The 27,658-nt window shown below is 49.0% G+C and overlaps 1 protein-coding gene across 1 annotated transcript in view; it reads right to left on the bottom strand.

Moving 5' to 3' along the window:
• Positions 1-27,658, bottom strand: part of ANKH (ANKH inorganic pyrophosphate transport regulator) — a 168,726-nt gene that overhangs the window by 12,984 nt on the left and 128,084 nt on the right. The window contains exon 8 of the mRNA XM_027980157.3: positions 24,550-24,645. Coding sequence (XP_027835958.1) covers positions 24,550-24,645 — 96 coding nt within the window. The remainder of the gene's footprint in view (positions 1-24,549; positions 24,646-27,658) is intronic.

Below are 27,658 nucleotides of genomic sequence, written 5' to 3'. Positions count from 1 at the left end.
CAGGAGGTGAGAAACGGTCAGATCTGGCAGTGTTTGAAGTTAAGAGAGCTAACGAGATGTGCTAAGTGCTCCACATGTGGTGTGACAGGGTGTCACGTGACTGAGCACCGCCTTCCTTTAGCTAGAGGCCTGGCTGCCCACGAGGGCCCCTCCTGGCCTGTCCTCTCCGCAGTCACTCTCCTTGCTGGTGGTGCCCTGAACCAGATGGGGCCATTCCTAGGAGCTTTCCTAATGCAAACGGTGAGGTCCTGAGAAGTCACCACATCCCTAATGGAACGACAGCATCTCATCAGGACTGACTCTTAGACCTAGTTCAGTTCAGTTCAGTTGCTCAGTCGTGTTTGACTCTTTGTGACCCCATGGACTGCAGCACGCCAGGCCTCCCTGTCCATCACCAACCCCCAGAGTTTACTCAAACTCACGTCCATTTAGCCAGTGATGCCATCCAACCATCTCACCCTCTGTATTCCCCTTCTCCTCCTGCCATCAATCTTTTCCAGGATCAGGGTCTTTTCAAATGAGTTAGTTCTTCACATCAGGTGGCCAAAGTAGAACCAGAGGGAGCCCCAATTTTGAAGGAAAAAAGAATGATGTTTTACTAGTGTGGCAACGCTTAAGCAGACCACGTATGATAAAGCTGATGAGCCTGAGTCCTGGGTAGCAGTCTTAAAGGCGGTGACGGGAGCCAGCCTGTAGTCATCGCCAGACAGAACGGGCCACTCTCCTGTGGGGCTGCTGATCGGGGACCACTGACCCAGCCTTGGAAACGGTGAACAGTCACGTGGGCATGGAGACAGAGGGGCGTCATGGGAGCAGGTGATGGAGAAAAATACTTCAGTGCAGGAGGTAGGACCGTGAGTATTACAATAGGGTGCAGTGAGGAGCTACATAGAAGGGGGACTTTTTATGTAAGGTCAAGCCAGTAAAACTTTTAGTAAACTGAAACAGATGAAGTAAACCACATCTATTAGTGAGAGAAGCAGAGCTTGGCTTTCGGTTAAGCCAGAGAGCATGGCAAGGCTTGTTAGAAAGTGTTTATGACTGTGTGGATCACAATAAACTGTGGAAAATTCTGAGAGAGATGGGAATACCAAACCACCTGACCTGCCTCTTGAGAAATCTGTATGCAGGTCAGGAAGCAACAGTTAGAACTGGACATGGAACAACAGACTGGCTCCAAATAGGAAAAGGAGTGCGTCAAGGCTGTATATTGTCACCCTGCTTATTTAACTTCTATGCAGAGTACATCATGAGAAACGCTGGACTGGAAGAAACACAAGCTGGAATCAAGATTGCCGGGAGAACTATCAATAACCTCAGATATGCAGATAACACCACCCTTATGGCAGAAAGTGAAGAGGAGCTAAAAAGCTTCTTGATGAAAGTGAAAGAGGAGAGTGAAAAAGTTGGCTTAAAGCTCAACATTCAGAAAATGAAGATCATGGCATCCGGTCCCATCACTTCACAGGAAATAGATGGGGAAACAGTGGAAACAGTGTCAGACTATTTTTTGGGGCTCCAAAATCACTGCAGATGGTGACTGCAGCCATGAAATTAAAAACGCTTACTCCTTGGAAAAAGTTATGACCAACCTAGATAGTATATTCAAAAGCAGAGACATTACTTTGCCAACTAAGGTCCATCTAGTCAAGGCTATGGTTTTTCCAGTGGTCATGTATGGATGTCAGAGTTGGACTGCGAAGAAGGCTGAGCACTGAAGCATTGATGCTTTTGAACTGTGGTGTTGGAGAAGACTCTTGAGAGTCCCTTGGACTGCAAGGAGATCCAACCAGTCCATTCTGAAGGAGATCAGCCCTGGGATTTCTTTGGAAGGAATGATGCTAAAGCTGAAACTCCAGTACTTTGGCCACCTCATGTGAAGAGTTGACTCATTGGAAAAGACTCTGATGCTGGGAGGGATTGGGGGCAGGAGGAGAAGGGGATGACAGAGGATGAGATGGCTCGATGGCATCACGGACTCGATGGACGTGAGTCTGAGTGAACTCCGGGAGTTGGTGATGGATAGGGAGGCCTGGCGTGCTGCGATTCATGGGGTTGCAAAGAGTCGGACATGACTGAGCGACTGAACTGAACTGAACTGATGTATCCCCTAATATTCTCAGTGTGGCTAGTCGCTGGCTACAAATATTATACATCTACCTGGAATACTTTCTCACAGAGGGGTTGATGCAACCACCAATGGTTACAGCACATTTCTGATAAAATATTGACACTTTCAGATGTGATTTCAAAAATGCACTTAAGAATATGAACATGAAATCACCTCTGTTATCATTTAGACTTAGTGAAACTGCCATATACACATAAGAGCAGTTGGTGCACCTTTCAGTTATAAGATGTTTAAAATTCTTGGTAATTCTAACTAACACTGAACACTTGGTAAGTGTTAGTCATTCAGTTGTGTCTGACTCTGTGACCCCACGTCCTATGTGTAGCCCACCAGGTTCCTCTGTCCATGGAATTCTCCAGGCAAGAATACTGGAGCGGGTAGCCATTTCCTTCTCCAGGGGATCTTCCTGGCCCAGGGACTGAACCCAGGTCTCCTGCATTGCAGGCAGATTCTTTACCATCTGAGCCACCAGTGAAGAATTGATTGGTTGAGTTGATTGAAATAAACAATATGCTTCCAACAGCAGGGGGCGCCATGCGCTAAGCCCGCAGATGGCGCTCCAGTTGTCCGCTTGTGCCCATCCTATCCCCGCAGTGTTCTTTCCTTCCACAATTTGAAGAATGTTTAGAGAGTTCCAACCTTAGCTTATGTTGAGCGTTTACTTTTTTGACTATTAATAGTCAAATCGGAGCTTGTTAGAGGCTGGGGGTGGGGATGGGGGGATGGAGAGTTATTGTTTAAAGGGTAGAGAGTTTCACTTTCCCAAGATGCAGAGTTCTGGGGACAGACGGCAGTGGCAGGTCCGGTACTGAACTGTGCACTTAAGCAAGGGCTAAATTCAGGGCTAAGTTATATGTGAGGTGTTTTTTACCACAATTTTTAAAAATTAAAAAAAAATTGGAACCTTTTTTGTAACAACACAATATACTTGTTCATCTGCTAATTGTTTTAAGAATGCACTGTGAACTGTTCGTGGGAATGTAAAAATTATGACAACGACTATGGAGAATAGTATGGCGGTTCCTCAAAACACTAGAGTTGCCATATAATCCTGCAATTCCACTCCTGAGCATATATCTGGACAAAACTATAATTCGAAAAGATACATGCATCCCTACGCTCACGGCAGCACTATGTACAACAGTCAAGACCTGGAAACCACCTGAATGCCCATCAGTAGAGGAGCGGATAAAGAATTTGTGTGTGTCGTTCAGTCGTGTCCGACTCTTTGCGACCCCGTGGACTGTATAGTCCATGGAATTCTCCAGGCCAGAAATACTGGAGTGGGTAGCCTTTCCCTTCTCCAGGGGATCTTCCCAACCCAGGGATCAAACCCAGGTCTCCCACATTGCAGGTGTATTCTTTACCAGCTGAGCCACAAGGGAAGTCAAAGAACACTGAAGTGAGTAGCCTATCCCTTCTCCAGGGGATCTTCCCAACCCAGGAATGGAACCGGGGTCTCCTGCATTGCAGGCAGATTCTTTACCAACTGAGCTATGAGGGAAGCCCACGTATATATAATAGGATACACTCAGCCATAAAAAGAATGGCATTAGCAGCACCATGGATGGACCTAGAGGTCATCATGCTAAGTGAAAAGAAAGAAAGAAAGTGCAGTCGCTCAGTCGTGTTGCTCTTTGTGACCCCATGGACTGTAGCCCGCCAGACTCCTCTGTGCATGGAATTCTCCAGGCAAGCATAGTGGAGTGCGTTGCCATTTCCTTCTCCACATACTAAGTGAAAGATGCCAGAAGGAGAAAGACAAATACCATGTGATATCACTCACATGTGGCGTCTAAAATAAGACACACATGAACTTATCTCAGAGACAGAAACATGTTCGCAGGCGCGGCGAACCGACCTGTGGCTGCCAAGGGGGAGGAGGGGTGGAGAGGGATGGACTGGGGGTTTGGGATTAGCAGATATGAACTATTACACATAAAATGAATAAACTACAGGGTCCTACTACCGTAGAGCACAAGGAACTACATTCAATATCCTGTAATAAACCACAGTGGAAAAGAATGTGAAATCTCTGTATATATATATACATACATATGTTTATTTATATATATATATATATATATATATAAAATGACTGAATTGCTCTGCTGCTGCTGCTGCTGCTAAGTCACTTTAGTCGTGTCCGACTCTGTGCGACACCATAGACAGAAGCCCACCAGGCTCGCCCATCCCCGGGATTCTCCAGGCAAGGACACTGGAGTGGGTTGCCATTTCCTTCCATCAAAAATTAGTACAACATTGTAAATAAACTATACCTCAATAAAATGAATGTAAAAAAAAGAATGCACATGTGGATTGGTACTGTCATTCTATTACAAGGTAGGGATTTGGGGACCAGTCTCAACTGTTTTTCTCTCCCCCAAACAAACCAACCGATCCCTTAAGTCTACAACTAATGATGACTTAAAAAGTGGTACATATACAGAGTGGAGTATTACTCAGCCATTAAAAAGAATACATTTGAATCAATTCCAATGAGGTGGATGAAACTGGAGCCTATTATACAGAGTGAGGTAAGCCAGAAAGAAAAACACCAATACAGTATACTAACGCATATATATGGAATTTAGAAAGATGGTAACGATAACCCTGTATGTGAGACAGCAAAAGAGACACAGATGTATAGAACAGTCTTTTGGACTCTGTGGGAGAGGGAGAGAGTGGGATGATTTGGGAGAATGGCATTGAAACATGTATAATATCATATATGAAACGAATCGCCAGTCCAGGTTCAATGTATGATACTGGATGCTTGGGGCTGGTGCACTGGGATGACCCAGAGGGATGGTACGGGGAGGGAGGAGGGAGGGGGGTTCAGGATGGGGAACACGTGTATACCTGTGGTGGATTCACGTTGATGTATGGAAAAGCCAATACAATATTGTAAAGTAATTAACCTCCAATTAAAATAAATAAATTTATATTAAAAAAAAGTGAACGCTGGACTACTGAAGTTTTGGAGAGAAGCGTGGAGGCGGGCAGAGGTGGGGTTCAGGGGAAAGGCACTAACTCTTCTCAGTAACTTACTGTATGCCAAGAGCTTTCCTTCACTGATGTTCAGTCAGTAAGTCCTATCCGACTCTCTGTGACCCCATGAACTGCAGCACGCCAGACTCTTCTGTCCTCCACCCTCTCCCAGGTTTGCTCAAATTCATGTCCGTTGAGTCGGTGATGCTACCATCTCATCCTCTGCTGCCCCCTTCTCTTTCACCTTCAATCTTTCCCAACATCAGGCTCTTTTCCAGTCATGTCATTTAACCCTTATCCCAACCCCAGGATCGTGGCATTATGGAATGGGGCCAGGAGTTCGACCCTGGCTGTGGGGACTCAGAAGGGTTGCTCCCCCACGTTTCTGGGGTGTCTGAAGGCGCTCAACTGGCCAATGGCAGCCAGTACCCAGAGACTGAGAGGGCCACCAAGTGAGAAAGTCTTAACTTCAGCACTTTCGGTCCTTTTCGTCCCTACCCCACCCCGCCCCCATCCACAAGAGGTCCTTCTCTTCTCCTGGATAATCTGAACAATGAGAAAGCAGTCTCGGGGCGCGGGGGTGGGGAGCCAGCAGAAACAAAGCCACAAACAGGCCGCCCTTGTTGGCGACACAGACAGGACCAGGATGGCACCAAGACTGGGATAAGGCTCATAGTGTTCACCACCCCAGCGGCCGAGGGGTGGCTCGTGGGTCCAGTGCAGCCACAGGAGTGAGCCTGGGTCACCCTCAAGAACTGACCTTTTTTTTTTCGGTTTTTGAAGATTTTTTGATGTGGATCATTTTTGAAGCCTTTATTGAATTTGCTATAATATTGCTTCTCTCTAGGTTTTGCTTTTTGGCCCTGAGACATGTGGAATCTTAGCTTCCTGACCAGGGGTCTAACTGGTACCCGCTACACTGGAAGGTGAAGTCTTAGCCACTGAACCACCAGGGAAGTCCTGAACTGATCTTTTAACTCTGAGCACAGGAGGTCGTCCTATGGGATGGTGGTTTTTGCTCTTCCTTAGCTCAGATTTCGCACCTTTCCAGCACCTATGAGAAGGACTCAGGGCTGAATGCTTGGCTGAGATGCAGCTCTGACTAGAGGGATGCGACTAAGAAAAGGGGATTCTTGCTGTGCTCGTTGGACGCTGACATGTGTGGATGCAGACACATCCTATCCTGTGAAGCCACAACAGAGAAGTAACGTGCAGACGAGAGCACGTGAGACTGTCCATTATATTTGTTGCTCAGTTGCTTGTTTGTGTCTGACTCTGCGACCCCATGGACTTCTGCACGCCAGGCTTCCCTGTCCTTCACTATCTCCTGGAACCTGTTTGAACTTATGTTCATTGAGTTGGTGATGCCATCCAGCCATCTAGTCCTCTGTTGTCCCCTTCTCCTCCTGCCTTCAGTCTTTCCCAGCATCAGGGTCTTTTCCAGTGAGTCGGCTCTTTGCATCAGGTGGCCGAAGTATTGGAGGTTCAGTTTCAATACAATATGGACATGGAAACAGTGGGGCTCATCTTGAACTGCTAGATGCAAAACTGCTCCTTTTTAAAAAAATCTTTTTCATTGGAGTAGAGTTGCTTTATACTGTTGTGTTAGTTTCTGCTGTATAGCAAAGTGAATCAGCTCTATAATCCCCTCTTTTTTTGGATTTTCCTTCCCATTTAGGTCACCACAGAGCACTGAGTAGGAAAACTGATCCTTACATGATGAAAAAGTCCCCTAGCTGGGGAAACTGAGGCTGTAACAGGCAGGGCTGGGCGAGCCTCCAGGCCTGTGACCGGTAGGCCAGGCATTTTCTGATGTTTTCCACTGGCAGTCGCCCTTAGCTCAGCTGTGCAGGCCTTGCAGGGAGCAGGTGGCTGGAGCTGGCCTGGCAGGATTAGAGGTGCTATAAATACTACCACTGTCAGTGAGCTTGCTGCCTTTCAAAGGTGGTGGCCCCTTGGGAGGTGGGGCAGAGAGGACGCGGCAGAGTGGAGTCATCTGCATCTGTGGGATTTGTGCTTCTCAAGGACTCACTTACTGTGAACAGCAGAAGCAGCATTTCAAGATTAGCTGAAACTCCCCACAAGGGATTATCTCAGTGTGTCCCAGAGGAAGACGCTGATGGAGTGGGTGTTTTTGACTGCTTCTTTCTCTGATGGAAAGCCTTTTTGCTTTCTTTCCCACAGGGAGGGTCCCTCTGAGGCCCTGAGGTTCTGAAGCTTTAGGACACAAATGTTTTAAATGTCAAGCCTCCGCCCTTTAAATTCTGCGGTGGCCACCACCCCCCGGACGGCATGTGATTTCCATGCTGGCCTTGGCAAGACGAGACAGGCACCTATCAGTGTTGCAATTCCAAGTTTGATTTCTACAGAGCACATGCTCACCTCCTCCCTCTCCAGCAACCTGCCAGCGAACCCCTCCCCAGTGAGGCTGAGCTCGGGAGGCCAGGGACCAAGACAAAGAACAGCCCCATTGGATGGGATCACGGCCATCAGGGAGGGGAACGGCCACTCACGTGGGAGTGACCATGTCCTGTTAAGCTCACAATAACCAGGGAAATTGAAAAAAAATGAAATAAAGAGATTTCAAAATTTGTGAGAAAGAGGCAAGGAAAATAAAATAAAACCAGAGTTTCTGAAAGGAGCTGGAATGCTCTCGAAAGAGAAATTCCTGCCCACCTGCCACAACTAGAAAGGAGAACAGGTGGTCCCCAGGCTGCTCTTGGGGGGGAGGGAATGTGCCAGGCGAGGAGGAGGTATCTGCTGTCTCCCTGCCTTGGTCTGCCAGCTCTCAGGCTCTCTCTTTCCCAGTTCCTGGGAGGTGAGCCCAGATGATGTCTAAGAACTACCACCTCCAAGGGCTGGCAATCTCATGGACGAATAAGGTCAGGAGGGTCAAGCCCAGATGGGTGCAAGTGCTGAGATCCAGAAAAGAGCTTTAAACAAATATGTTCAAGGTAAGAAAAGGAAAGGGAAAGAACCACTAGGGTCCAAGGATACATTCAAAAACGGCTCTGAGTTTGCCGTTTCCATGAAGGAGGGTCACCTTAAAACAGGTAAGCAAACATGGTTAAAAGGGATTTGAAGACCAAAAGTAATGAGAGGCAGCGAAGCATTTTGTCTGTTCAAGTCCCAAATTGCTAACAGCATCTGGACTGAAAACACTCATAGACGTAGCAGAAAAAGTGATTGCAGAGATTCTAGGAGCTCGAGGTAGGCAAATCCCCTGAAGATGGATTTGAGAAGGGGCCAGCCCCCTACCACCGTGGGACTAGGACTTACCAGCTCTTGTGTTTCCCCTTCTAACTGTGCTACCCGGCTAAAAGAAAAAACCTATGTAGCCTTAGGCTGCATTGATGAGAATTATAAAGTTAAAACCAGACCAATTTACTCCTTTAGCTCAGGTCAGACCTAATTTGGAGTTTATGCTCCATGTTCTCAGAGGAGAACCAACAGGGACAATTCAAAGAGCAGAACCAAAACACCGCAGGGTCTGGAAGTCAGGCTGTTAAAAGGTATTGAGCTGGGCTTTGGCTAGTTGAAAGGCTGCCACGTGGAAGGTGGATTAGATGCACCCTGTGGCAAAGGGTGGGCTTCCCCTGTGGCTCAGCAGGTAAAGAATCTGCCTGCAAGGCAGGAGCCACAGGAGACGCGGGTTCGACCCCTGGGCTGGGAAGCTCCCCTAGAGAAGGAAATGGCAACCCACTCCAGTATTCTTGCCTGGAGAATCCCATAGACAGAGGAGCCTAGTGGGCTACAGTCCATGGGGTTGCACAGAGTCGGACACGACAGTGGGCACGCAGGCATGTGGCAAAGGACAGAGAGATGAGGATGATGCCCCATCAGCCCTTCATCTGGGGGGCGTTACGTCACCACCTCCTCCCTGCCTCCCAGGGAGTCGGATTCTAACTACTTCTACAGTTTTGATTCTGCAGGGACCTACTGGTTTCCGCAGCAATCATTTTGTTATTATGACAGTGCGCTTTACACGTGTATTCGGTCAAAAAATAATTACTGGGCACCTGTCCCATGCCAGGCACTATGGGCATATATTGGATTGGTTAATAAGTTTGTTCAGGTTTTTCCATCCAATGTTATGGAAAAACCTGAATGAACTTTTTGGCCAATTCGACACAATGGCGAACATGGCAGAGGCGATGCCAGCCTCATGGAGTCCCCGTGACTACAGAGCACGGTGTCGAGATGGGGGCTCAGGGACAGCAGCGGCCGCAGGGCGTGGGAAGCCGGCTGACCACATCCAGTCCCAGTCCCAGGTGCTGGACGAGGAGGTGGAGAGAGGGTTTCAGGCAAAAGGGACAACATGGGCAGAAGCTTGGGTGAGAGAACACACACAGTGACCCTTCAGTCCCAAGAGCTCTGGGCGGCTGGAGTGGGCAGCAGGGTGTTGAGATGGGCCTGGTGCTGTATGTTTCAGGTTCGAGTTTACATTGGTACCAGGGAGCCAGTATGCTGTCCACTCCATGAGGACTGGTTTGGACGCGATGTGCGTGGAGCCCCCCTGGGAGCTGTGGTTCCAGAGGAGGGGGAGCTATATGAGTAGAAACAGGGATGTGCTTAGTTGCTCAGTCATGTCTGACTGTTTGCAACCCCATGGACTGTAGCCCGCCAGGCTCCTCTGTCTATGGGGATTCTCCAGGCAAGAATACTGGAGTGGGTTGCCACGCCCTCTTCCAGGGGATCTTCCCAACCCAGGGATCGAACCCAGGTCTCCCTCACTGCAGGCAGATTCTTTACCAGCTGAGCCACCAGGGAAGCCCAAGAATCCTGGACTGGGTAGCCTATCCCTTCTCCAGGGGATCTTCCAACCGGGGTCTCCTGCATCGCAGGTGGATTCTTTACCAGCTGGGCTACCAGGGAAGCCCAGAAAGAGGACTATGAGGTGGCGAATGGAGAAGAGGGAGGTCCCAGGGGTGTTTAGGAGGAGGCCAAGACAGGGCTCTGTGCCTGAGTGGACCTCAGGATGAGGAAGATGGCCAAGCCAGGGAGGAGTCCAGGCTTCCGGTTCTGGCAACTCCAGGCAGAAGTCCATGCTGGTCACTGAAGCAGGGTAATGGAGAGGAGAAAGAGTGCCAGCCACAAGCACCCTCTGGGACAGGATGGGCTGGCACCCGAGGGAAATCAAAGCACATCTGCGCAAAGGAGGCAGTTAGTATTTGGGTGAGAAGCTCGGGAGACAGATGCGAGGGAAAGATGCTGCTTCAGGAAATCAGCCAGATGGGCAACCAGAGTCACACTCTGCAGAAGGAGGGCTGAGGAGGGAGGAGGTCACTCAGACAGAGGGAGGTGCCCACCTGGAGTGAGGAAGAGGGATATTCCAGCCAGGAGCCTGTGAAGAAAGTGAAAGTTGTGTCCGACTCTTCGTGACCCCGTGGATTGTAACCCATGGAATTTTCCAGGCAAGAGAACTGGAGTGGGTGGCCATTTCCTTCTCCGGGGGATCTTCCTGACCCAGGGATCAAACCCAGATCTCCCACATTGCAGGCAGAGGCTTTACCTCTGAGCCACCAGGGAAGATACTCAGAAAGGAAGGCGGCAAAGCAGCTGAGCGGAGAGCCACCGAAGCCGCAGGAGATGAGCCTAGGTTGTGGATGACGGCCGCCCCAGATACGGGGGCAGGAGAACAGGAAGGTGTCTGTGGGAGCCGCAGCCTGAGTGCGCAGGGACTGGGGCCAGCTCTCTAGGGGACACTGGCAAACGGGGGCAGGAACGCAGCACAGAAGGACCACCTAGGTAGGAACAGGTGTCCCTCGCTTCAGAAGGAGGAGGCAGGTGGGCTGCAGTGGGGAGTGCAGATGGCCCAGGTGGGGAGCACAGATGGGGGCCTGCAGCAGTGGGAAGGGTGGGTGAGAGGTGCTCTTGCGTAATTCTCTCAAGGAGCTTGGATGCCACTGAGAGGAGAAATGTAGGCGCCTTCTGGATAAAGGTTTTCATGTTTTAAGTTTTTTTCAAAAGTTGGGAGCCTTGAGCATATTTAAACACAGATACGAAGGAGTGATTTGGGAGAGGTTGACGTTGGAGAGAGGGAGACACTGAGACAGAGTCCCTGACCAGAAAGAATGGAATTGTGCAGGTGGGCACACGTGGAGGTGCCTCTCAGATGGGGGGTGGGGGAGTGTGTGTTCACGCCTCCACGGCTGCAAACACACAGGGGGCCCTGGGCTTCGGGGCACCTGATTACTCTAATATGATCCCTCAGTCCAAAGTGGCGTCTCGCTCCTCCTCTTTGCCTTTACTTCATTTTTTCTCCCAAGCAGCTGTGACTACTGTAGAAGGCTGCATCCATGCATGCATGCTCAGTAGCTTTAGTTGCATCTGATTCTTTGTGACCCCATGGACTGTAGCCCACCAGGCTCCTCTGTCCATGGGATTCTCCAGGCAAGAATCCTGGAGTGGGTTGCCATGCCCTCCTCCAGGGGATCTTCCTGACCCAGGGATCCAACCCATGTCTCTTATGTCTCCTGCTCTGCTGGCGGATTCTTTACCACTGAGCCACTAGGGAAGCCCAGAAGGCTGCGGAACGGGCCCTCAAAGAGATGCCCCCACCCTCATCCCCAGAACAGGGATTCATTACTGTATATGGTAACAGAGATGATGAAATTATGGAGCTAAGAGTGTCTAGGCAGGCCCTAAATACCGTCGCAAGTGTCCTGATGATAGAAAGAGGGCCACGTAGAGACAATAAGAAGCCCAGAGAGTGACTTGGCCAAGGAATGCCAGCTGCCACCAGGAGCTGCAAGAGGCAAGGCCTGGATTCTTTTCTAAACCCACTGGAGGGAGTCTGCCCCGCTAGTGCCTCAAATTCAGCCCAGTGAACTGAATTTCGACTTCCGGCCTCCAGAACTAGGAGGGAATACATTTCTCTGTCGTTTTAAGCCATCAGGTTTGTGGTCATTTGTTACAGGAGCCACAGGAAATGAATACACTGTCCAACACCACCGTATGTGCCAATTGCCTGTCTTCTCCCTGAGATTATAAACCCCTCTAATAGAAGAGACAGTGTGTTTCTTTCACTGGGGTAGCCGTGGAGCCTGGTGTGGAGCAGGGGCTCAAGCATTTGCTTTAAACGACTGCATGAATAAACATGGACGTGCTCTTTCTCTGGGGAGCTGTGTTGTAAATAGAAAAACTCTACGTCGGGCTCCCCACCCTCCCAGATCTAATGCCTGACTATCTGAAGTGGAGCTGATGTAATAATAACAGAAATAAAGTGCACGGTACATGTAAAGAGCTCGAATCCTCCTGAAAACATCCCACCCCACCCCACACCAGTCTGTGGGAAAACTGCCTTCCATGAAACTGGTCCCTAGTGCCAAAGATGTTGGGGACCACTGCTCTAAGCAGAAGTGTTCCATCGCCCAGGCTTTAGACAAGTTTGGCAATGCATCCGTGAGTGCTCAAAAAATCTTTCCTTACTGGCATTTCTAATATTTGGTTGGTGTGTACACATTTATCAGATCTAAGCCAAAGGATGAAATGTATCAATTTCTCTCTTTCAGAGCTCACCGAAGCTTGTGGGTAACGGCATGAGTGCACGCTCAGTCGCTCCGCTGTCTTTGTGACCCTATAGACTGTAGCCCGCCAGGCTCCTCCACCCATGGGATTCTCCAGGCAACAATACTGGAGTGGGTTGCCGTTTCCTCCTCCAGGGGATCTTCCCAACCTAAGGACTGAACCTGCATCTCTCGCGACTCTTGCGTTAGCAGGTAGATTCTTCACCGCTGAGCCACCTGGGAAGCCCCGTGGGTAACGGACATTTCTGAATTAGCAACACAACCGAAGGTTGGAACGAGCACTGTCAACACCTGGCGTTGGAGACTGTGCACAGGAAGGGGACCTCAGAAGAGCTTTCCCAAGTTCTCAGGGAGAAAAACACGCAATATGTGTCCCATGTGTGGGCGAAATCTGTCTAGAGAAGGACTGTATAAATCTGTCAAGAGGTTGAATTTATTTTAAACACTGAAAAGAAAAAAAAAACCACACACACACATCCCACAGAAATTTGGAAGGGTATGATAGGAATCACTAGAAGAATTCACAAAAGTATTCACTGGCATCAAATATACCAGTAGCTATTTATTTACACAAGGCCATCCCTCCGTTTCATGGGAGCTATTGTGTCTGGGGGCCACGGAGCAGGGAGCTGGCGTTCTCTGCTTCCAGCGGGCCAGGTGTGATGCTAAGCTATTACTCCTTTGAAAAGCCTTAGAAGGTGGGTATTCTTATCATGCCCGCATGGCAGCTGGGGAAGTCGAGGCTTTCAGTATTCAGTGACATCCCAGTGGGTGAGTGGTGGGGTCAGGGTTTGAACCCAGGCCCGGGGGGCCCCTAGACCCACACTCATGAGCACTGAGCCATGTGGCCCCGAATTCAAGCCTAAGCTAACCCTTCCCCCTTGGCTCTCTGCCCCCTCCCCAACCCACCCCTTTTAAATCAAAATCCACAAAGAGGGCAGTCAAGTGTCACAAGAGCCCAGGGCCATTTGGCACAACTCACAGCCCTGCCTTTGAACCCGTCTCCTGTTCAGAGGGGCCGGCTCTCCAACCCTTCTTGTTTTCTGTTTGTTTTGGTAAGGGCCGATTCATTCCTCACACCACACGGGTTAAGAGCCGTGTCTGCCGGAGGATTAAAGGCAGGCCTTTGAGAGCTGTCTGGTTTCTGATTAACGATGCGCAGCTTTCCCAGGCACTATTATCTGCCACACGTGTGTTTTCTCAGCATCACACTACGGTTCTTTGAGGTTCACCCTGGGCTCAGAAGGAGTACAAAAGGACTCCCAGAATAATCTCCTAAAGCAAAGTAATCGTGTTTCCTTCACTGCCTGAACAGGCGGGCACTCCTGCCCAGAGCTGGAAATAGAGCGAAACCCTTAAGCTAAAATTTTATTTAAGATAAAATAAAAGAACACGTTCAGCAAAGGCCACGGATCAGTTAGCTAAAGGCAACTGTACTTCCCCGTTCACTCTCCCAGTCTGCCTGCAGATACAAGAGACACCTAAGTGCCGGGTGAGGCACAGTGGGTGTTAAATGCTCCACTGACTGTTTTCTTAAGACATTTCTGTTCTTGTATATTTCCAGCTTCTCCAGGTGAGAACTGAATCCAAGGTTAGCTTAGAAATATTGTTTGTGCAGGTCAGCACTGTTCCCAAATTTATGCGCTTAATTATGTCTTTGCGGATGGGGCTTTTGGGTGGCGAGGGGTGAGGGCGGGAGGGTGTTGGTATCAGAGCCTCCAGTGGAAGTACCAGTGTGTGATTTGTTCCTTTGACCAAACTCCGGGAGATGGTGAAGGACAGGGAAACCTGGCGTGCTGTAGTCCATGGAATCGCAAAGAGTCAGACACGACTGAGTGAACAGCAACCGTGCTGTTGGGAAACACGTTTGGGTAACCAGGATGATGCCTGATTGTTTTCTCCTATTTCTGGGTCCAGTGGTCTCCAGCTTCACGCAACACACAATGAGCATGGAGCACACCAATCAGTGTTTTCTGTCCTCATGTGCTCAGTTCAATAATCTATTCAGTGTTTCTTGAGATAGTTTACCAAAACAAGCGTTTGAGATATTTCACATGCTGACTCCCCGCATGTCCTTGTCAGCATGGATCGACAGGACATCAGAATTCCAGGCCACCAGGAAGATGCTCATGTTCACGGCCCAAAGCACCAGGGAGTGAGGGCAGATGCTGAAATCAGAAAGCCATTCAGCCACCAACACCATGGCCCCGTTTTGTCCACGAGGGTCTGGACCATGCAGCTGACCAAGCCAACGTCTGGGTCCTATATGCTATAACAGGCCCATCAGATAAGAAAATGCTCCCTTACTTCTGTTATCTTTAAACTGTGCGAGCATGTATCCATGCTAAGTCGTTTCAGTCCTGTCTGACTCTGTGTGCCCGTGGACTGTAGCCCACCAGGCTCCTCTGTCCATGCGACTCTCCAGGCAAGAATACTGGAGTGGGTTGCTGTGTCCTCCTCCAGGGCATCTTCTTGACCCAGGAACTGAACCCATGTCTCTTACGTCTCCTGCTTTGGCAGGCAGGTTCTTTACAACTAGCGCCACCTGGGAAGCATAGGCATCTCAGTCTTTAAGCTGAGATGAATAACAATAATTTTTAAAAAAGCCACAGACAGACAAAAAATACAATTCCCGGAAGTCTATGAGTTGATCCCGACTGGGTTATTCGGCTACTGGGTGGAATGATTTCTGACTGCTGTCTTTCTCTGATAAATCTGCTTTTATACCGGGAAAGCCTCGGAGTAGAGCCTGGGAACCACATCCTCGATGTGAGGCTGGGGTCCGGCAGGCAGCAAGTGCAGAAGCCAGAGAAGAATGCACTTGTCTTCCCCCTGGTTCCCAAGCCCTTGCAGGTGGCGGCTCTACACCTGTTCTTTGCAGAACCCAGGTGTGTACTGATAGGTGAAACTGAAACTAAGTAATTTTTACAATTTTGTGCCAAATCAGATACTACTGTTTATGTAGGAAGCAGCAGAAGGGATCAAGATCTTGAGACAATTTCGTGGTGGTGCGGGGGTGGGAATGGATAAACACAACTGGATAAAATAGTAGAAACTTAATTTCTTCCCTGAAAATTGTGAATGTGTCTCAACTTTTCAGGGTTAGTGATGCTGGGTCTGCAGGGCGTGGGTGAGATAGCACTGGATTGTTCAACTGATGGTAAGCAGAATAAAACCAAAAAGCAAAGAGACCCAACTTGAACACTGGTACTTCTACTGGATACTACGATGCCAACCACATCCTCATATCCTCCGAAAAGCCCCATCAGCAAGGATGTAACTAAGCACATAAATCCTGACAAGTGTGTTAGTCACTCAGTCATGTCCGACTCTTCGCGACGCCATGGACTGTAGCCCACCAAGATACTCAGTCCATGGGATTTCCCAGGCAAGAGTACTGGAGTGGGTTGCTATTTCCTTCTCCAGGGGATCTTCCCAGCCCAGGGATTGAACCTGGGTCTCCCGCACTGCAGGCAGACTCTTTACTGCAGGAGCTTGGGACAGTGCTAACCTGTAAGAAGAATATTTCTAAGTGATTCCTACACTCAGATCCTTACTTCAAGAAGCTGGAAACACAAGAATACAGATGTCTTATGGAAGCAGTAAGTGGGGAATCTCAAAAGAAAGCAAACGAGTTGGGTAGTTTGTTGTTGTTTAGTCACTAAATTGTGTCTGACTCTTGTGACCCCAAGGGCTGTAGCCTGTCAGGCTCCTCAGGCTCCTCCAGGCAAGAATACTGGGACAGGTTGCCATTTCCTTCTCTAGGGGATCTTCCCAGCCCAGGGATGAAACCCGTATTTCCTGCATTGGCAAGTGGGCGCCTTACCACTGAGGCACCGGGGAAGCCCCTAGTTGACTAGTTAGGTCTGGTCAATCAATCCACACGGCCTTAAATGACAAGAGGGTGCTTCTCTTCCAGAAACATCAGTGTATGAGTTTGCTAGAGCTGCTGTAACAAAGCGCTACAAACTGGGCAGCCTAACAACACGTTATCATCTCTCGGTCCGGGAGTGACACCAAAATCAAGGTGTCGGCAGGGTCACGCTCCCTCTGAAGGCCCAGGGGAGGGTTTGCTCCAGGCCTCCCAGCTTCCAGAAGCATCCAGCATCACTCTGGCCTCCACGTGGCACCCTCCTTGTGTCTGTGTATCCACATCCCACCCCCACAAGAGCACCAGTCAGATGGGACACGGGTCCACCTGACCCACCCACCGGGACTTCACCTGAACCCTATTTCCAAATAAGGTCTCATTCCAAGGTGCTGGGGCTAGAACTTCAATACAGAACTTTGGGGTGGACACCATTCAACCCATAACCATCAGAATAGAACACTTGGGATTGAGTACAGAGTCATACTTTCCCTTTTTACCACCCATTGACGTCAAAAAGCAAGGCTCAGGGTGGATCCAGAGTAAAAACCTATTTTAAATCTTTTTTAAAAAATAACCAGATCCTTAAGTAGTAACAGCCACTGGCCTCAGATACTCCTGCATTCTACTATGAGATACTCTGGCTGGATGCTGAAGCTGAAGCTCCAATACTTTGGCCACTGGATGCGAAGAGCCGACTCACTGGAAAAGACCCTGATGCTAGGAAAGATTGAAAGCGGGAGGAGAAGGGAGCGGCAGAGGATGAGATGTTGGATGGCATCACTGACTCAATGCACATGAGCTTGAGTAAACTCCGGGAGATGGTGAAGGATAGGGAGGCCTGGTGTGCTGCCGTCCATGGGGTCGCAAAGAGTCAGACGCGACTGAGCGACGGAACAGCAACAGCAATGGCATGGTTGGAGAGCAAGGCCTCCTTCTCTCTCTGCCCTCAGTGACAGCCACACACGCGCACGCAGACACTCCCCACCCCACCGCTACCACCACCACCGCCATCAAACAGCCTCCATTTGTTGAAGCTGGGGGAGGCCAGTGGGGTGCAGCCTGGAGGCCTTGGCATGGCCCCACAACCTCAGAGAGTCTGAATCTGGGGCCATGAAGCCCACCCTGCGGCCGCCTAGTGAGAGAAACCCTTCACACCCGCCTTCCTGAAACGGCTGAGTTCACCCACTTCAACCTGTGGAACAGTCTATTTAGCCCATTGACAGCTTGTTGCAGTCACTCATTCCTTAAGAACCTGCCTCTTTTAAACTCTTCTAAAGTTCACAGCAGGCTCCCCAGGCGGTGGTAAGGAACTTGCCTACCAATGCAGGAGATGTAAGAGACTCAGGTTCGATCCCTCGGTTGGGAAGATTCCCCTGGAGGAGGGCAGGGCAACCCACTCCAGTATTCTTGCCTGGAGAGTCCCACGGACAGAGGAGCCTGGCAGGCTACAGTCCATGGGGTCCCAAAGAGGTAGACATGAGTGAAGCGACTCAGCATGCACACGGTTTACAGCAATTGCTATTGGAAGGACTGGCAAGGCCCGGGGTGGGGGTGGAGGAGTCTCTGGGGCCTTCCCATCCTCCCCACTGTCTGCTGAACCCACCTCCGCCACTCTGCTCCATCTCCTCTGACGCTCCAGTGCCCCTTTCTCTCCCGGGCCCCTCGGTCCCTCCCCTTCCCTGCTGACCTCACTCTCCGTCGCTCTGACTCTGTCTCTCCCTTTCCTCTGCTCCTAGCTCTTCCCCTCTGGCCTCTCTGGGGTTCAACATCCAGGGGTGCTGGGTGTGACTGTGCAGGTCGTTCACTGCACCCAAGTGCTTTGGTGGCTCTTCCTTCCTGCCAACATCCCTCTGAGAGGACGCCGTTCCCATTTTGTATGAAGGGGGTTGGGGAGGTTCAGCAGCAGCCAAGCCTGTGCTTTGCAGGGATTCTTCCCCACCTCTCTTGAGATAGAGGGGCCCCCTCTCTTGGCAACGGCTCCCCCACACTAGAGCTGCAGAGAGCGTAAGAAAACAGCAGACGTTGAAAAACTGGCATCGTGAAGTAAAAATGGAAACTGGTCAGCTAAACTCATCCAAAGCTGCTATAACTTGCCTACTTAATATGATTTGCTATGAATTTTAGGAAAAAAAAAAAAAAAACCAAACACACAACTCCCTGGTGGCTCAGATGGTAAAAGAATCCACCTGCAATTCGGGAGAGACCCAGGTTCGAACCCTGGGTTGGGAAGAAGGGAATGGCAACCCAACTCCAGTATTCCTTCCTGGAGAATCCCATGGACAGTAGAGCCTGATGGGCTACAGTCCATGTGGTCGCAAAGAGCCGGACACAACTGAGCCACTAACACTTTAGGAAAAAAAGACCATGCATATGGGGCACCAAATTGGCGAGCTTGGTACATTTAGCAAGCTCATCCATTCACTTCACCACAGTGGCCTCACATCCAGGAATATGGGGGTCTGGTACCTTTCGGAGTGCTGCTCTGCACCAAGGCTATTGAAAAGACATACCCTACCTGGTTAGTGGTTTCTATCTATCCCCAAGGCTGGGGTTCAGGGGGCAGTCGTGATCAGTTCCAAGGGGCTGTGTTTCTCTAAGTTTAGTGTTACCGGTTCCTCTCCCCAAGAGGAAGGAACACCTGCCTCCTTCTCAAGCTCATGGCAACCACCCTCTGTCTGCGATCACCACAAGTGTCTACTAGAAAAACACAGCCTCTCAGGACACGCTGGGTATCACGGGGCTTCATAACTGGTCACGTTAGGGACGGAGACCATGGCTCTGCCAGAAGGTTCTGGGCAAACCCGGCTGCCTGCTTCTGACCCCGGCGCCAGCTACAGCCTTGTTCTTCGTGGTGCCACCTTGTCCTGCACAGCTCGGATCACTGGCCTCCTCTGAGTGGCTGCTGCACCACGCCTGCTCCCGCCAGGCGGCATGCCTTCTTTCGACCTTATTTAAAGACAGCATGTTTTTGAACTGTGTGCTCCTTCACCCCAGACAGCAGTGTGTCTGCCTGCCCCTGGTCTGCATCGCGTCTGTGCCTTTGTTGCTATTGAGGGGATTCATTTTTATCAGAGGGTTCTTACTATTTTGAAGTTAATCTTTCCGATCAGCTAAAGCTCTCCCTTTTCACCCTCACACCCATCAAATGGTCTAAAGGAGCCAATCAGTGATTTTCTAAGTTTCCTAAAGGCAGGGAAGCAAGATGCTCCTTGGGCCAAGCTTCTGCTTTCCTACCTTATACTCTTCCTAAATCCACTTCCGCTTCCAGCTGGGCAGAAGGCATTCTGGGCTGCTTGTCTTGAAGCCCAGTGGTTCAGACAAACTCTCAGATAAGAAAATGAGGGAAGAATGAACTTTCAGAGTCAGGGATTCACTCTAAGTTAAACGGAAAATCTGTACTAAGGCATAAGCATATGCATGCTTTGTAGCATGCTGAAATATTAGCCTCATGTCGTTGCTCAGTTGTGTCCAACTCTGCAACACCATGGACCGCAGCACACCAGGCCTCCCTGTCCCTCACCATCTCCCAGAGTTTGCCCAAGTTCATGTGCATTGAATCGGTGATGCTATCCAACCATCTCATCCTCTGTCCCCCTCTTCTCCTTTTGCCTTCGATCTTTCCCAGCACCACGGTCTCTTATTAACTGTCAAACGTATTTTACCCAGGCAAAGACAGATATTGAACTGAACATGTCAGGGCCTGAAGAATGGGCCCATTCTGACTGCAAGATGAGTTTCTGCTCTGGACAGGACAGGTTTTCCTTCAAAAAGCAGTTAGCATCACTGGGTCACTGAATGTCTGCAGCATTTGTGGCGCCAGCTCTTCTCAAAGTCCCAGAGAGAAGAGTCACTAATGCCCAAAGGACCAGCGCTTGGCAAAGTGCTCTAATTCTAGGCAATGTGTAGAAAGCTCTGGAACCATCAGAAGGCTCGCACTTTGTACAGAATATCGCCTACTGTAATAAGCATGGTGTGTCTATCCTAAGCGCTCTGCAATGTTAATTTCCTGATACTATGCAGTTTAAAAATTTAAAAAGTGAAAATAGACTCTCAAGTTAAGGGCGTCTTAAGAGCTTTAAAAATAAGATAACCTCAGTATAAATAAGGAGATTGTGGCTCAGGAGGGGTGAATGCCATCGGCATCGGCACCTTTCTGATTCTTATCACACAGGTAAGTATTAATTGATTCCTGTGTTTGGGTTCTGTTTATTGTGCCCCTTCTGTGTCAGGCAGGATGCTAGGCCCTGGGGATAAGAGGTGACTAATCCGCAGACCCTGCCTAGGGAAGTTCAGGGCCTACAGGGAATAATAGATGTGAAGAATGAACATGGTAAGTGCTATACAAAGCTGTATGCACTATAGTGACAACATAACAATGAGTTTAGGGGGACAACCCTTATATTTTTTCTATGTATCTTTTAATGGCAATTCCTGGTGGCTCAGTGGTAAAAAAAAATCTGCCTGCCAATGCAGGAGATGCAGGTTTGATCGCTAGGTTAGGAGGATCCCCTGGAGAAGGAAAGGGCAACCCACTCCAGTATTCTAGCCTGGAAAGTCCTATGGACAGAGGAGCCTGGTGGGCTACAGTCCACGGGACCGTCACGAGTAGGACATGACTGAGTACGCACGTAGGCCGGCCTCTAGCCAAGATGGTAGAGCCAACTGACTGAGGCCCAGTTGATTGAGTCATTATAAAGGTAACGTATCTGCTGCTGTGCTGTGCTCACCCGCTCAGTTGTGTCCAACTCTTTGCAACCCCCGGGACTGTAGCCTACCAGATTCCTCTGTCCATGGAATTTTCCAGGCAAGAATACTGAAGTGGGCTGCCATTTCCTATTCCAGGTGACCTTCCTGACCCAAGGGTCGAACACACATCTTTTGCGTCTCCTTCATTAGCAGCCAGATTCTTTAGCACCACCTGGGAAGCCGATGTATCTGAGACACACCATAATACTACTGTTTGTATTGTTGAAGAAACCACCGCTTCAAGCGTGCCGGCAAGCCCTGGCCTCAGGGCCAGGTATCTGTTCCTATTTGCTGGAACAGCAGAGTACGAGAGGAAGGCCCTGGAGGAGCTTGGAAGGCGAGCTTCTAGCTGGTGCCATCACAGGCAGACCTCGGACATAATGCAGGTTTTGGTCTAGATTTCCTTGGTGGCTTGGATGGTGAAGAATCTGCCTGCAATGCAGGAGACCTGGGTTCAATCCTTAGGTCAGGAAGATCCCCTGGGGACGCAAACAGCGATCCACTCCAGTATTCTTTCTTGGAAAATTCTACAGACAGAGGAGCATGGTGGGCTACAGTCCATGGGGTCACAAAGAGTCAGACACAACTGAGTGACTAACACTTTCACACTTTCACTTTTTACTTCCCCAGTAAAGTGAATATTGCGGTAAAGCACTATTTAAAATTTAAGCCTTATTAAATACATGTATAGACATCTCTTGGAACTATTTCGGGCCATCACCATAAAGTGAACATTGCAATAAAGTGAGACACATGATTTTTTGGTTTCCCAGTGCGCATAAAAGGTATTCGCTGTTGCTAAGTTGCTGAGTCATGTGCGACTCTTTGCAACCCCATTGGCAGGCAGATTCTTTACCACCAAGCCTCCTGGGAAGACCTTTCTAAAAGTCAGGTTTACCCTATGCTGTAATCTGGGCTTCTCAGGTAGCTCAGTGGTAAAGAATCCGCCTGCCAATGGAGGAGACTCGGGTTTGATCCCTGGGTCAGGAAGATCCCCTGGAGAAGGAAATGGCAACTCACTCCAGTATTCTTGCCTGGGAAATCCCATGGACAGAGGAGCCTGGTGAGCTACAATTCATAGGGTCAGGGTTGCAAAGAGTTGGACACAACTGAAGCAACTTAACATGGATGCATAGATGGTAGCATTAGAATAATTAAATAGCTAAAATGAAATAAAACTAAAAATTAAATAACCTCTGTGGGAGATTGAAGCATTTTTCTAGCTTTTACATGGTTATCACTTCAAAATACACTTGCTGCTTTTGTTTCAGAAGTATAGGGTATTGCCTGTGAACTGAAGGAAGGAAGGAATATCCGTAAACTCAGTCTGCTGAGGTTCTCCGTCAGACTTGACCATAACTGAGGGAGGAGGTCCACATGGAGTGAGAGGAGACAGGGGAGCCAGACCCTGACCGCAGAGTGAGCAACAGCCCAAAGCTTCCAGCTCTTGGAGCTGGATGGTGTCCAAGTCACAGACCCTGGCATCCGAACCAACTTTCAGTCACTTAACACAGGCTCCAAAAGCTGAAGTCTTTTCCGGGAATAGAAACCTTCTCTGTTTTTCCTAAAATCCTCTTTTAAATGGTTTCAAGGTTGTTCAGTGTTTTGCTAATGTTTTAGGGAACTATGGAAAAATTTGCACACTGTAGGGAGAAATAATACAACCAGGAGAACAGGGTTGCCGGGGGTGACCTACCTGACTCAGGCAGGCGTGCTCTCAGAGGTCTTCCCACCCCGGGGGAGGGGGCCTGGAATATGCTTCTGACATCCCCTTGCAGTTTCCCAGTTTCATGGGGGACGGACAGAGAGGAAGGGCTGGGCTGGGGTGATGGGGTGGCCAAGGATGCCGAGTCAGGACCCAGTGTCAGAGGGCTTAGGTGATGGGCTACAGACCTTGTGTTGTCCTTGATGAGTTTATTCAGGTGTTGGGTCAAAGGATCAAATATTAAACTATGTTTTTTTAAAAAAAATCCAAGCGAGGTTTAAAATGTGTATCAGACTTGATTTTAAGGGACCCCTCTTAGGGCTCATCTAGCTAAGTGGTTTTTGTGATAAAGGCCAGTGACAACGCTCACAATGGTCCTGTCATCACTTGTCCCCAAACCTCTTCTTGTCTTATGTCCTCGGTATCAGTCATTTATGATGGGAACTGCACACACTCAGCTAGTTCTGTTACGGTTTTTCCCTTATGCTGTAAAAAAAGCAGAATTTCTACAGGACTTAAATATGTAGCCACCACAACAAACAAGGAACTGAATTCAAAAGACCCCTCTTTCATCTTATCCTCTTCTCATCTCCAACTTTAGAACTCACAGAGCACAGTCTATGATGTGGAGTTGTTTATAAATGCCATTATTTTCTTGCTACTGTTGATAAATGTTATAAACAGCCTTAAATTATATACTGTGTGCTTGGGATTATAGAGCATTTTGGAATTTTTTCTCATGTTTTCTGAACATATCTCCTACATCTGAACTGCCCAGGTGAGTTGATAAAGGAAGGGTGTGTACTGCTTATTTAAGGCTGTGCAGCGTCACTGACAGGCCCTGCGAACAAGGAGGCACTATCCACTCTTGTTCACACCTCTGTCCTTGAAGACAACATGGGGTTTCGGATTCTGTAGGTACCTGGTAAGTGTGTGGTGAACGATGGCTCCATAGGAAGGATAGAGCAGTGTAAACACACAAAGAAAGGAATTTTACCCATGAAACAAATCATACCAATTAAATTTGGCAAAGAGATAGTTGACTCTGAGTGTTTAAAGATGGGCTAGAAATTATTCAGTAAGACAGAATATCATTAAGAGAGGTGAAGCCTGCCTTTCTTCAGCAGGAAGAAGCCCCTTACAGAAATGCCAGAAGTTGACCCTCTATTCTTAGACTCGATGAAAGTGAAAGTTGCTTAGTCCATGTCTGATACTTTGCAGCCCCATGGACTGTAGCCTGCCAGGCTCCTCTGTCCAAGGAATTCTCCAGGCAAGAACACTGGAGTTGATGGCCATTTGCTTTCTCCAGGGGATCTTCCCAAACCAGGGATCGAACCCAGGTCTCTTGCCTGCAGGCAGATTCTTTACTGTCTGAGCCACCAGGAGAAGCGTAGCCCCAACGCCATCCTTGATTAACTGTCGTTTATATTTTGGGATGAAAATATCTAGGAGAGGCTGTCACCTTACCCAGCATAGCACTGCATTATGGAATACAAGACTTCTCCCTTTAAAATGGCAATTTCCTCTTTTCTAAAACCAGACACAGAGGCGGGGGCGGAGGTGCATCTGTCCTTACCGTCAGTGACAAGGCCATGCAGACGAACGTGAACTTCTTGATGTGGGCTGCCGTGACCGTGTTGCTCGTGCTCACCAGTTTATTGCTGGGGTTATTCTAGGGGGGCAAGAAAAGGCTCCGGGTTATCCTGGGCTGACCACTTGTGCTTCTTACTGAGCATCTCATTTCTGTTTGATTTGACGCGTCTGAAGCATAGATGTCAAGGGACAGCTTTGAACACGGCTGTGACTGGATGTCTCTCTCAGACAGCTGTCAGGCTTTTGGACATGATGGCTAACCAGAGGGAGTTCTGGACTGAATTGTCCAGCAGTGTCTCTGGAGTCAGTCCCCTCTTCGGGGTGCTGGGTGCCCACCCACCTAGTTCAGGGCCCTAGCCCCTCCTGCAGTGTCCGACCGCCTTGGGCTCTGCAGGCAAGGATGGCAACTGAGCCTGCATCAGGGGGCAACTGAGCCCCCAGATCGTATCTGGGGGCACATGTCAAGATTCCTGTGAGGGGCACATTTGCTCCCTGAGATAAAGAACTGGGTGTTTCATCCATCTCTTTAGCTCCTGCAACTCAGCACCATCTTTCTTAAGTAGAGAAGATGCTCAAACAGCCCTTATTAAATTGAAATGTGAGCACACAGATGTAGGGGCCCTCAGACACATCCCTGAGGCTGGCTGATGCCATCTCAGCGTCATTGCTAAGTGTACCTACCACTCAATCAAAACCTTGATTGAGGGTCGTGTGTCCGGCCCCTGACTATGAACAGCAGCTGAGAAAAACAACACCCGCCTCATTATAGATCCACCGAGCCCCAGAGTTGACTCATGGAAACAAACGACAAACCCCTGGCTCGCACACCAGCCTAATGGCAGATGTGCAAGCGGAGGTGTTACAGGCCCCACTTGCGAGAGACCTTTTGATGTGTGCTTCCCATCAGAGGCTGAGACAGTCTCTGGAAGCCCTTCTTGTTTGTGCTGCCAGCGCAAACCTCTGGAGGGGTTTCCATTTTCTTCACTCTGGTCTCTAAAGCACACCTGCTTTTCCTGGAAAACAGACTGCTGTGCTGGCACAGTGCCCATCACAGCACGTGGGCCATCTCTTCATCTGCTCTCCCCCAGGGATCTACGAGGGTGGTCCCCTGGTGGGCTGGGTGAGGAGGAGGCTCCTCTTCCAAATGCACATGCCTGCCCTCTCCCCCCTTGTGGTAGCAGCCACGGGCCCCAGCTCCCTCAAGTGTGCTTTGATTTTTAAGACAGCAAATGTGTTTGCCAATATGGTTGGAGTAAACCAGCACGTATCATTAGCTCAGCATCAGTGTCTCGTCTTGCTCGCCCCGTCGGCTTTTTCACAGAGACACAGTCTTTTGCAAGATGATAACCGAACACTAGGGAGAATGTGGAAGAGTGGAAAACTCTCCCATCTCCCTGTTTAGCTAGAAACATCAGAAGTTATGCGAGTAATGTTAAATCTCTAAGTCTGGAACCCACAAGCAGGCTAAGGATTTTTAACTGTCAATGCAGCAAATTCCGGAAGTCCACACAGAGGTGTCTAAGATCTGGGTGAATAGACAGCATTCATGGGAATGGCTGGAGTGGTGCAGTGGAATGCATGGTGACGACGGGGAGGTTTCACAAGGATCCTGATTTCCTCCAGCATTGGGCTTGAGGGATGCTCCTTAAAGGGATTTTTTTCATAGCGTCTAACTTCTGTGATCGTGAATAAAACAATGTTTTACTCGGCTGCTCTTAGCGAAATTGGACAGGGCTGTATTGTTAAGTTTAATCATTTCAAGGTAGCCAAAACCAATTTCAGATGAGACGCTCACAGCCAGGAGGTTCGAACACAAGTAGAACCCTGCTATTGGATTTTATTATATAGTCTTATTCTCTAAGAGCTAAACATTTGGCAAGAAGACTTATATCCATCTTGGTTTTCGAGGACTTACTTCTATACACATGTTCCTTGACATGAGAATACTGATTTCCCTCCATAGATTGGCTTAAACCCAGTCCAACATAGCTGTCTGCTGCACGTGACTCAGACCTTCTGAAGTCCACTCTCAAAGGGCTGGGAAGCAGGCATCAAAGGCATTTTTTAGGACACACTCTGTATTCTGATGCTCCAAGTGAATGTTGGCAAGTGGTGGAGCGTCCAGCTCATTGTTTACTGGGGAAGTTCCAACCCTGTAAAGAGTTCTGAACAAGAGCCTCCCTCTCTCATGTGTGGCTGTGTGGGGGTGATCCCTGACTTGCCTGGAAGGGAGCTGCTACTCACAGATGACTGATTATGGGTGGGGGGAGAGAGGCAGGTAATCTGCTGGGGACGCTGGTGAACAGACTTCCTCTCGTCACCTCTCAGGGATCTTTTGGGACCAGATTAAAATGATGTCAGCAATGACTCTGAGCTAGTTCTACAGAAATCCAAACAGTTGCTATTATGAGTACAAGGGGTACGTTGTTTGCTTTTTTCCTATTTTTTCATTTAAAAACATTACATACAATCTTTTGGGGGAGGGGTCTCTTTTTCTACTTATTTGCTTTAGGTTGAAAGTTTAAATAATTATGCTTGAATGAAAAAGGCATTTCTCAAATGATCTGCAGGTCAGTGTTGACCTGGTCTCAGGTTACAGATCTGAAGACTTATGTGCCTCCCTGCAATGTCAGCAGAAGCTTTCAGCTAGAATAAGTACATCCCAGTCCTGAATATTCATTGGAAGGACTGATACTGAAGCTGAAACTCCAGTCCTTTGGTCACCTGATGTGAAGAACTGACTCACTGGAAAAGACCCTGATGCTGGGAAAGATTGAAGACAGGAAGAGAAGGGGAGGACAGAGGAGGAGATGGTTGGATGGCATCACTGACTCAATAGAGATGAGTCTGAGTAACTTCCAGGCGTTGGTGATGGACAGGAAAGCCTGGAGTGCTGCAGTCCATGGGGTCACAAAGAGTCAGACATGACTGAGCAACTGAACTGAACCAGCCTGGACCCAGGGTGTGCATGTACCCCCTCGAAAGAAAGCCATAAGCTTATGAACTCAAGCACACAACTCTCTGTACCTTCACATCAGCTATGAGGTCAGTAAAAACGCAAAAAACAAAAAGTAACTAACCACAGAAACAAA

The sequence above is a fragment of the Ovis aries genome, chromosome 16, assembly GCF_016772045.2.
Source record: "Ovis aries strain OAR_USU_Benz2616 breed Rambouillet chromosome 16, ARS-UI_Ramb_v3.0, whole genome shotgun sequence".
Taxonomy (NCBI): domain Eukaryota; kingdom Metazoa; phylum Chordata; class Mammalia; order Artiodactyla; family Bovidae; genus Ovis; species Ovis aries.
Note: the sequence above shows the minus strand (reverse complement) of the source record. Positions and strands in the feature narration are given on the sequence as shown.